At 32.4% G+C, this 12,613-nt stretch overlaps 1 protein-coding gene across 1 annotated transcript; it reads right to left on the bottom strand.

Annotated features, from left to right (window-relative positions):
- Window positions 1-32: 32 nt before the first annotated feature.
- Window positions 33-4,539, bottom strand: LOC139843593 (serine/threonine-protein kinase AtPK2/AtPK19-like). The gene is made up of 7 exons (XM_071833705.1): window positions 4,486-4,539; window positions 2,825-3,705; window positions 2,627-2,709; window positions 2,381-2,501; window positions 1,997-2,170; window positions 1,301-1,408; window positions 33-522 (listed from the first exon to the last, which is right to left on the bottom strand). The coding sequence occupies exons 2-7, from the start codon at window positions 3,428-3,430 to the stop codon at window positions 220-222; spliced, it is 1,395 nt and encodes a 464-aa protein (XP_071689806.1). The 5' UTR covers window positions 3,431-3,705; window positions 4,486-4,539; the 3' UTR covers window positions 33-219.
- Window positions 4,540-12,613: the final 8,074 nt, after the last annotated feature.

The following is a 12,613-nucleotide window of genomic DNA, read 5'->3' as shown; positions in this document are numbered from 1 at the left end:
CATAGAACACAGTAGACAAAAGTACTTACCGAAGTAATTGGTTATTAACCATAACAAGACTAACAGCATGCCAATGAACTAAAATCCCAGTTTCACAAACGGAAAAAAAAATCCAAAATGCAGGGCAAGTATTACATACCATCCATAATAGTTTCGCACACAAAACAAACAATATAATAAGAAACTAGCAAGAGTACTTGCTCGTATCAAAACTTCAGATTAGCAGACTGGGCTGTTTCTCTGAAGAAACGAGGCTGCCGGCTTGACATAAGTGAAGCCTTGAAAGAGGTTAGTGGACCCACTTGGGCTGGATGCGGGAGAGTCAAGTAGTGACATATCAGTCCAGCGTTTATCAAAGTTGGCAATGCATTGGTTTCCGGAAACTTCCGGAATAAAACTCGGTTGAATTTGTCGTGCGTCAAGTTTCTTCCAGTTGATTGGTTTGAACCACTTGTGATGCTTTATATCATCACTTCCCATTAACCCGTTGCCAAGCCTCTTGTTTGGATCCTTTTGCAGCAACTATAAATAACAAGTGTGAAACTAATAAGCCATCTGATCTTGAATATCTAAGTGTACATATATTGATTTAAATGGTAATAATAACAATAAGAGGCAAATTGCACTAAAAGGTAGAGAATTTGGTCAAATTTCTCTTCCATATAACCATCATTTTTACAGTAGAAGGCGCCATGTCAGCACATTAGCACCATACCAACCGGAGTGTGATGCTTTATGATATTGTACTGTACAGCACTATTAAGCATGTTTGGTTGTGTACGACTAAAATTTAGTTGTGTACGGATCATCAGCCCAACCAAAATATATTAACAGTCAAAAGTTACCAACACATCAATATTTTGGCCATTCTGGTTACCTTAAATCAAGAGTGTAAAAGTAAGTATTCGGGACGGGATCTTGTAGGGACTAGTCGGATGGTGATCAACATTGACTTTGACTATCTTAAACCAATTTTGACCAAATAAATCCGGTGTTTGACCCGTTCACCAGCGACTTTTAACAGACTTGGCCTATTCGGGATGGGCTACTTCAAATCCCAACTAGTCGGCGTAATTTTTACAACCATTCCTTAAAACAAAACCTTTGAAAGTTGATTCAAAGTATTTAAAACGGTTATTTCTACTCTTAAGAAAGCTGGTGTACCGTAAACATAAATCTAAACAAGTCAATTACTACTTTATGCAATTAGCCTATGAAAATAAAAATAAGCATGCAATAAGATGGTAAAAGTTCATTAATGATCGATGATTAGCAATAGAAAAAACAGTAAAAGGCTAACCCCTTTAAGCAGACAGTGTGCTTCGCTAGTCAAGAATGCAGGCATCTTCAATTTATCCTTTACTATCTTTTTCTGTATTTTCTCTCGGTTCCCTCCATGAAATGGTGGCTGTTTCACGTGATGAAACACCGATTATTAATAATGATACTACGTTATAAGAGCACAATTGACATTCACAAAAATATTTCAGTTAAAAAGAACATAAATGACAAATCTATATAGTATAGATTGGCATACATATGGCAACTTTTGACACATCCTCCGGAAATAATCCACATTTGACTTATGAGTGTCAACTAGGGGCATTATTAGCTTCAGTAACATTGGCGTTTCAGATAAAATTAAAACCATTATATCATCATTTCAATTTCAATAATGATAATAACGTTATTTGTCAAGTTTAATGATTATGAGGTTACACACACACACACACACACACACACACACACACACACACACAAAAAACACTTAAGACACGTGCGACCGGTTTGGCCCATTCGACTTAAACATGTTTTTCAACCATTAGAGTCAACATAATCATAATCGTCCTACCAAACATAAATAGGTTGAAGTTGCCACCTCTACACAGTATTCAATTAAATATTATTATTTCATTATTTTTATATTTTTATTAATATTAATATTAATTACAATACACAATAATATGATTAACAATTATGATGATAACTAGTTAACCTGGCCTGTGAGCATCTCAAACAAGAGGATTCCAACACTCCACCAGTCAGCAGCCTTGTCGTGGCCCTTGCCAAGGATAATTTCAGGTGACATGTATTCTACGGTCCCACATAATGAATTCGATCGCGCGTTCTCATCAAATTCTTTTGCTAGTCCAAAGTCTGTAAGCAAAGCCTGCAATACAAAAACACATGTTATAACTGCATGTCTATCAAGCCAAGGACCATTTAAACGGTTTCCTATCAAACCAACTTTTTATTCAAGACGTTTAGATTAAACAGAACACATATCGATCCACTGAAATAAATGGGTTCAAATTACCACCTCTAACTAAAAGGGTGTGTCCGTGACTAAAAAAGAAAGGAGAAGGTAAGTAATAAATACATGGCCATCAACATCAAGTAGAATATTTTCAGGCTTAAGATCCCTGTGCATTATGCCATTTGCATGAAGGTGAGAAACAGCCGAAACAATCTCTGCAGCGTAAATACGGGCCAAATCCTCTCTGAAAGAATCAACAGCGTTACCCATAATCAATTTAAATCTCCAACACGATTTTTTTTTATCATTATTATTTACAGTAAGAAAAAAAAAAAAAAAAAAAAAAAAAAAAAAAAAAAAAAAACTTACCGGAACAAGCCATGGTGATATAACTGGAAAAAAAGATGTCCTCCATTCACAAAGTCCAAAACAAGGTAAAGTCTATATTTAGTCTGAAAACATAAGCGTAGACATTAGGTTAAAGATATAGTTTAAATCATCTATTGTTTATAAATAGGGTAAAAAGGTGGTGTAGCAGATATGTTGAAAAAATTGTTGAAAATTTACCTGAAAAGAGTAACGGAGTTGGACTATAAAGGGATGATCGATCTTTGTTAAAATATCACGTTCTGCTTTCATATATTCAGCATGATTTTTCTCCACAATCTTATCCTTCCTAACAACCTTCATTGCATATATATCCAAAGTATCCCTTTTTCTCACTTGATATACTTTTCCAAATGCTCCTTGGCCCACAACTTTCATCACCTCAAAATCTTCAAGCCCAATACTCTCAACCTTCGAACCCGTCTCTCCGTTTTCAAAACATTCCTCAACTCCTTCGTCTATCACGTCACTAAAATCTTCCATGAGATCCAATGATTCATCGGCCTCACATATGGTAAGCTTTTTAAGATTTAGCAAGTGGCTGACACGCGGTGTGGGACCCACTAACGAATGTGAACGGGTGTGAATGACCACAGGGTCATCGTATATTGTCTCGGTAGAAATTTCAGAATTTCCATGCACCGGTAGAGGTCCAAATGTATCCGAAAAGTCGAGTTCAACATCATCCAATATGCTATCGGGATTGTTCAAATGAAAGTTTAAATAATTCTTTGAGGATTTGAACGTTTTGTTTTCCATTAAAGCGGTTAATTGAGAAGAAACCATAATGGAAAGTAGCAAGGAAGGGCCGAAAGTGATTGTTTGATTATTTGATTATAAAAGTATACTACGGGTGGAATGAAACCAAGATTCGAGCTGATGAAAGAGTTCTACCAATGGCTTTAATTAAAAGAAAATTCAAGTAAACAGTTGGATTCTTAAAGAAACTTGAGAAAATGCAAACAAAAGAAGCGTAAGTAGAGTTGTTCTTGTTTCCCGAGTTACAGGAAACGCTTGATGCAACGTTGATTTTTGAATTCATGAAGATCTGGTTGTCAATTCTGTTTACATCAAATAAGATGGAACAAGTAAGCAAGCAAATGAACAAGTCTAAATCACCAATCATTAAATCATAAAAGTTGCATAGCCCACATTTTATAATTTATACAGCTATAATAGGCAATTTTTATGTTATCATGCACAGTTAATTCATCATTATATTCATATATTGTAAACAATTTATAAAATCTCATTATAAGATGAAGCAAATCATTAACCCAATTGAAATACAATCCTAACTCCATGTTAATGACACTATAATAAAGTCAAGCCAACCACCCAAAGCGTACATGTTACTTTAGTTGTTGCAAAGTCATCCAATTTTGACTTTATTAGTCAAAATTAACAACTTTGTGAGTAATCAATGCTACCAAAGATCTATTTCCAATCGGCAACCTCAAAGAAACAAAAACGCTGCAGTAAAATGCAAGTATTTCGAGCAATTACATTTTAATTTTATATAAACAGATACAATCTATTAATCACCCAAAAAAATCAAATAAATTAAAATAAGAATCGCAATTAGGGTTATTCGGATCTTAGATCCTTTACTAACAAGGTTCGATTTCTACAAGGTTTATAAAGGAAAACCCAAGATTACAAAATTATTCAGCAATTCATCTCAAGATTTTGTTTTTAACAAACAATAAAACTAAAATCGGATCTTTCCTGCAAAACTCAAGAACAAAATTATGGTCAAAAGAAGATGAGAATTGGGGTAGTACAAGCAATATAATAGAAAAAAAAAAAAAAAAACAGTTGAAAGAAAAATAATTCGGTACCTTGATGTTGTTGATTCAGAGATGGTTTGTGGAGGTGAAATTATTTGGTTGATTTTAGAGAGATCGAAAAACGAAATACTCGGGCCGCCAGTTTTATTAAAGGATGATAATTCCGAGAATATGCTTTTTGTCACGTGGTATTTATTTTAATTAAGGAAAAACATAAATACATTATAATTAAATTATTTATTTATTTACTACACTTAATTTTTTGAACAACAATTTTTGTTAACCCTACTAACAAAATGCTAGAGATCCTAAGTCTCCAACTTTGACAATGGTCTTATTTGCAGCTTTATGATAAATATGTTGATATGTTGATTTAATGTGCACGATGTTGATAACTATTTTCGTCTACCGATTAACAAGTATTAGTACAAAGCTAGAACTACTTAGTGTGATGAGGTAGATTGTCGATTGATATTTTACCTCAGGACAGATCCCTGCAGACCCGATTCACGGCCAGAGTGTCGTGGGGTTGCTTTATCAATCTTGCGGAAGCAAACTCTAAGTTGACCCGTCTAGCGATCTGCGATCAAGTGTATATGTTCTAAAATGAGAAAATACTATGTGAGAGAGAAAATGTGTTCTGCCACAAGTCCAAATTCTTGTAAAGTGATGGTCAATGTGGCCTATTTATAGGAATGAATGCTCCGTGATATTCGGAGACACGTGTTATGCTGCTATTGATTGATTTATGTGAGATTTACGTAACTGACTTTATGCTAAATAGCAACGTGGCATGTGTGCTGCTCACGTGCTTACTTAAGGGCTTAAGCATAGAAAGCTACCTTCAGGGCTTACGCAAAACACTTGGTGGCCTGATATGTAATATATTTGTTGTTCATAACGGAACACGTTGAACGGGTAAATATTGAAAAATGCTTTTAACACTATTTTTATGTGTCCCGAACGTTTCTTCCGTATAAAAATGACATTTTTATGCTTGTAAATCATAGGATACCCCATTAAGTCCCCCAGTTTGATGTCTTCATTTTGTGGAGAATGTATAATAAAATGCCTTTTCCTTATGAAGATATATCTGTATCGTCTCTTTTTACTGACTTTATTAGACATTAAATGATGACTTTTGGCAGTTGATTAGACCATTTAAAACGTTTCCTTCTAAATAAAAAAAAATTTGAATTTCAAACCGCAGTTTATGAAATTTCCTTTATTGATCTTCTCCCTACACGTGTCCTCATCTGAACCGTTTGTGTAATTCCACCGACCCTATAAATAACATAGATTCTTATTCTTCACAATCTTTTTCACAAGTTTTTTTTTTTTTGTTTTTTTTTTTTTTTTTTTTTTATCTTTTCCACCTTTTACAAATTTTCCATCGTCATCTTCTCTACCGATTTAACTACGAAGTTTTTTGGTTTTTTCCTTTGCCACTTTAATGTTAGTATTCTACGTCCTCTGCTTTTTATTGCCTCCGTTAAAAATTTACCATGGCCGCTAGTTCAAGTACTGTTGAGTTCCCTACATAATTAAGGATTTAATTATGATAAAACATAAGTATAAACACTAGTGGTAATGTGTAGGCTAGCATAAGTTTATTTATTGTAAACAGCAGTGTATGTTGTGTTTAAGTGTTTAGTGTATTGCCTTCGCTATTAGCATAATATAGTTCAAGATTCAAGGCGTCTTCATGACCGGATGTATGCAGAACCAGCACGAGGATTAAATGAAGAACTAGTAATTGAAGAACCAGCAGAGGCTGGAGCAGCACACAACACCTAGACAAATCGTACTCCATTACAAGCATGATGGTTTCCTATGTTGTCTAGATCATTGGCACTATTCAACTGACATCGAAGACGAAGTTGAATGTAACACCCCGTTTTTCCTTAAACATGGTCCAAAGGTGCGTATTTAATCTCTTGAATGTTTAACTTTAACTATGGTCGACTTTAACGGTTTAAATGTTAGAAAGTGGACTGATCAGGTCACCATCACGTTTTGGGCAGGTACATCGCGTTTCAGGTCGTCACGAAACGCGACTAGGGTGGTTGAAACGCGACAGTTTAAAAAACCCTCGACCTGGCCACTTTGTCGCGTACTGGTCAACCTTGTCGCTTTTGGGGTCGTCGCGGAACGCGACATCATGTCGCGAAACGCAACACGTTGGCAGATCTGGTTTTCCAACTCGTTTTTAAAGGGCATTTTAAGGGGTGTTTTTGTGACGACCCGGGATTTTCCGACCGAATTTAAACTTCATCTTTATATGTTTCTGACATGATAAGCAAAGTCTGTAATGTTGAGTCTCGAAAACCTTGAACTGTGTTCATGTATACATTTGACCTTTGAACTATTCAGTGAACCTTTGACTATTCCCGACGAGTCACGAACATCGGTGTAAATAAATATATAAATACATATGAATTCCATACATAAGTAGTATTATAATATACATATCTATATATTAAAAATACATGTGTGAAATGCGTATATTAAGCATTATTACAAGTTTAGATAAAGTACTATATCAATATTATTATTATTACTCTTGTTATTATGATTAATATTGAATATTGATATTGATATTAATATTATTATTGTATTATTAATATATAATATATAGATATGAATTTAAGGATATAAATTGTTATATTGTTATTTTATTTCTAGTATCATAATAATATCAATGTTATTACAATTAATATAATTAATAAAATAACTAACAATATTTATTTCTATTATCATTACTAATAAATAGTAGAAAAATTGAAATATTTGTTATTATAATCAATATTAGTATTATCAATTTCATTAAAAATCTTATCATTTTGATTTATTATTATTACTACTTTTATTATTTGTTTTATTATTAATTATTAATATTATTATTATTATTATTGTATTTTGATTATTATTAATATAATTATAATTATTAATTATTAAAATCATTATATAAATCGTAAATAAAGAAAAGGTACCTAAATCAGTTTTATATACCCATCATACTATAGTTAATTGATTTTCTGTCTCTAGACTAGTACAAAACGAATCAAATCACAGAACACAAACAAAATTTGTTAGCTTTCACAATCAACTTTTATCTTTCTAATTACCCGTAATTGATTTCTATTTGTCTGCTTTCTTCATTCTAGCATAAGATATTTATTTAATAGATATATAGAATACATATGGGATTACAATAACACACACCCACTACTAGTCTTGTGTTTTCTTCTTCTATTAGGATCAACCACCACGTCCCGTCATCTCATTCAACATCTTTCTCTCATTCATTCTCTCTTATTTGTAACCAAGAACAATCCCACTCTTGAGCAAACCATCTCGCCACCACCTTCTTCATAAATCACAAATCAACCGTCTCCTTCCACTACTCTCTACAACCACACACCACCTTCACCCGGCACCCTACAATCATCCAAGAACCACCACAAACCCAATTTCTATATTTTTGTTTCGGTGAGCAAACAAACCGCCAATACTACACCTTAGCTCACAATCTATATATATATATATATATATATATAAATCACCAACTACATCTACTACTTCCTGTTTTGTGTTCAAAGACCCAACAATAACAACCCACCACCTTTTGAGTCCTTGAGTCCTTTTTGTTTCTGCTGCAAACGGCGAAATCAAACACCACCACCTTTCCTTTATTGGTATTATTTTTTTCTGCACCTGTTTCTCTTTCTGTCGAAACTCAAGACTTCAACAATCATATTCTTGTTATGCTATTAATCGAGAACACCATAAATTGCTATTGTGTGACTGTAAATTACGGTTGCTTGATTGACTCAAACGAACTCATCGCTGCTATTGCAGCTTTATTTATCTGTTTTCCTTCTGTTTAAGGCTACCATTTAATATCACTATTAATCCATCTTCCAGGTTGTACCAAAATCTGAATGCAGCTACATAACCGATACTACCTTGTTTTGATAGTCACCAACACAAACCATGAACCAACCCATAACCAAATAGTTAAATAAGGGTTCTTTTTTTTAAGTTAAAAGTATTAAAGTGACTCTGAATGATGATTATGTGGTCATATGCCACGAGTTTATTAATTGAGTTTAGACCCCATTGATATACTCTGGACCCACATAATCACATGCCTCAATTATCAATCTAGTGGACAACTAAATGATTCATTAAGAGAAAAAGTTAAATCTATATCGGAAGAGAATCAAGTATGGAAACAATTAAGTCAATAAGGTTAATTAATGATGATGTCTAAAAATGAGATCGATGTCAAAGTGGTGATGAGACACGATAACAAGATGATAATGATATCATAAGATAATAAGGATGGTGATGTATATAATCATGTTATGATTGTGATTAAAATTATGGCATGATGATGGATGATAAAAGAGATGATCACGAAGAAAAATGATAATGATTTCAAGATAATATGATATGGCATGAGGATTCTTGTGCGTATCTTTTTATTGCCGTCAATCACTAGGGGAGTAACCCCACCACAGATGGATTTAATTTGAAATAAATTAGTGTAAGTTCATTACTAGGATTGGATTATTGATGGGCTAATGTTCATTTACTAGTTGGGCTGAATTTGGTTTGGGCCAGGTAGTGTTTTTCTAGTTGGGCCGAATATGAGAGGAAGAAGAAGAGGGATTGACCATGACGTAGCTAATATAATATAAACACGGGGTTAATTCAGAAAAACGAGATAGAGCAGGTGGTTTGGGAGTGTTTGAGTGAGCGAGAGGTCATGGGTTCGAGTTTGGTTGCTGCTATTCTTTTTCGAAAACATTTAAGGTAGCCTCCTTAGTTATTATTAATTATTATTATTAATATTATCATCTTTATTATTAATATGATTATTATTGTTATGTTTATTATTAGTAATTGTTATTATTACAAGTATTATTATTATAATTATTATTATTATTAGAATCATTATTATTATTATTATTATTATTATTATTATTATCACTAATAGTTATAATATTGTTATTAGTTTGATTATGATTAGGATTATTATTATTATTATTATGAAAATAATACAAGATATCATTACTCTCATTTATATTAGTAAAAGTATCATTTTGTAACTATTAGTATTATTATTATTAAGCAAAAGTATCATTATTAACAATGTCATTATTATTATTAATACTATCATTTTTTTTATTAAGGATATTATTATTATTATTAATGGATCATTAATATCATAACTATCGTAAACAGTAAAATTAATATCTTTACAAGTATTATTGTTATTAGCACTAATAGAGTTATTATTAACATAAGTATATTATTAAAGTTATTATTATGTATATAAATATTAACTTAGTATAATTAGAACTACTGTTTTGTTAAACAAATAATATATATATATATATATATATATATATATATATATATATATATATATATACACTTATAACATAACAAAAATTTAATACATTTTTTTTAATATACAAAATGAACATATAAAACATCTATATTATTAACATAAAAATGATATAACTAATATATATATATATATATATATATATATATATATATATATATATATATATATATATATATATATTATGTGTTCAATTACAACTATGAATATTAATAAATATACAAATGTTATAGGTTCGTGAATCCGAGGCCAACCCTGCATTGTTCAATGTCGTCATATGTATTTTTACTACAAAATACAAAATTGTGAGTTTCATTATTCCCTTTTTAAATGCTTTCGCAATATATATTTTTGGGACTGAGAATGCATGCGCTGCTTTTATAAATGTTTTACGAAATGGACACAAGTGATCGAAACTACATTCTATGGTTGGATTATCTAATCGAATATGCCCTTTTTATATAGTCTGGTAATCTAAGAATTAGGGAACAGAAACCCTAATTGACGCGAACTCTAAAGATAGATCTATCGGGCCCAACAAGCCCCATCCAAAGTACCGGATGTTTTAGTACTTCGAAATTTATATCATGTCCGAAGGAGGATCCCGGAATGATGGGGATATTCTTATATGTGCATATTGTTAATGTCGGTTACCAGGTGTTCAATCCATATGAATGATATTTTTGTCTCTATGCATGGGACGTATGTTTATGAGAAATGGAAATCTGAAATCTTGTGGTCTATTAAAATGATGGAAACGATTGTTTAAGTTAAACTAATGAACTCACCAACCTTTTGGTTGACACTTTAAAGCATGTTTATTCTCAGGTACGAAAGAAATCTTCCGCTGTGTATTTGCTCATTTTATAGATATTACTTGGAGTCATTCATGGCATATTTCAAAAGACGTTGCATTCGAGTCGTCGAGTTCATCAAGATTATTATCAAGTCAATTATAGTTGGATATATTATGAAATGGTATGCATGCCTGTCAACTTTCGATGTAATGAAAGTTTGTCTTTTCAAAAACGAATGCAATGTTTGTAAAATGTATCATATAGAGGTCAAGTACCTCGCGATGTAATCAACTGTTGTGAATCGTTTATAATCGATATGGACTTCGTCCGGATGGATTAGGACGGGTCTTCACAGTTGGTATCAGAGCGGTGGTCTTAGCGAACCAGGTCTTGCATTAGTGAGTCTAACTGATAGTCGTTAGAATGCATTAATGAGTCTGGACTTCGACCGTGTTTGCATGTCAAAAGTTTTGCTTATCATTTAGTATAGAAAAATTATTTGCTTATCATCCTTAAAGTCTAAGACACGTCTTACTTCCTTTATTGCATAGACAGTGTATAGTTAAATTCATATCTTAGCGTATCTGTTATTGTTACCTTGCCTGATAGCTTCCGTAGATTCCTCCGTAGCTTATGGGATTTTAGTATTATATATGCATATGTAAATTATGTATTGCAGGGTACTAATCTACATCCTATAATCTATTTCTTATCGAAAATCCTTCATCTGATCGTACGAGATGAATCCCTCAACCAGTTCGAGTCCATCAGATTTCGATAGCTATTTCGATAGTTATTCCGACAGCTATTTCGATATGGATTTCCACTCGAGCTCCGAAAGCAGAGTAACCGGAATGAATCGATCAATTAGCCATCATCTATTCTGAATGAATTGGAGATGGGTTCGTAGTCGACTTAATCAATGGAAACGCGAAGAAGGCGATCATTTCCACTAACCAAATTCACCTCTTGACAATGAACCTAAAACGTTTACCGGCGAACCTGTTCGAGACACCATTTTCTCTCTCATTTCCAAAGTATCTCATCACGATCATATACTATCTCAGATTCTAAACCTCATTCATCCGCTCGTCCGAACCGACAATCATCCCGGTGTAATAGAAGAAGTTAACGAACTTCGCGCATAAGTTGTAGTCTTGGAAAATATGGTGCAAAACGTACCAGCTTCATCCAAATCACCGGCACCAACAGTACCACCAACAACCCAAATTTCAATATCACATGCCTCAACATCTCAATCTATACCTCGAGTATAATCATCATTCTACATGACATTCTACATCAGTTATCTTCGTTCGACATGGTGATTATGTAATCTCTAATGTTTTAGAGATTATTTATTCTAGTTCCAACTGAAAACTAAATGAGTTTAATATCATGTTAACTCATTAAATTCATGATTACATTTGAAGAAAATATATATGTATATATGTTTTCATAAAGATTGTAATTAAAAATTCTTGTGTACAAACTGTTAATAATAAAAATATTTTAACGGGTAGGTAATACCCGAGGAATATTTAGATTTCATATTAATAAGTTACAATGTACATTCTTCGAATCTGATTCAACAGTCATTTACTATCCTACTTACTCCACAGGTATACGTATCTGTTCACCAAAGAATAACCATTTTCATTCCAATTAAATTTCACATACGAGTTTCTGCCGATCAAACCCAAGTCAAGATTTGACAAGTGGCATAATGAAGAAAATAATGAACAAAATAAAATTTATTAGTAACTAATTAATTAACTACGTAAAACCTTAAAACTATATTAACTGTTCCTAGCTAACTGTTACTATATGACTATTTCCTTAAAATATACTAGTTATGGTGGAGCTATTGAACTATTGGAATATTGGACTACTATTATGGAAAATTAAAAATTATTAAAAGAGTAGGAAATATTAAATACAATAGTTTTCGACTTAAAAGATT

The sequence above is a fragment of the Rutidosis leptorrhynchoides genome, chromosome 4 (genome assembly GCF_046630445.1).
Source record: "Rutidosis leptorrhynchoides isolate AG116_Rl617_1_P2 chromosome 4, CSIRO_AGI_Rlap_v1, whole genome shotgun sequence".
NCBI classification, from domain to species: Eukaryota; Viridiplantae; Streptophyta; class Magnoliopsida; order Asterales; family Asteraceae; genus Rutidosis; species Rutidosis leptorrhynchoides.
The sequence above is the reverse complement of the archived record's forward strand: the minus strand, read 5'-3'. Positions and strand labels throughout refer to the sequence as shown.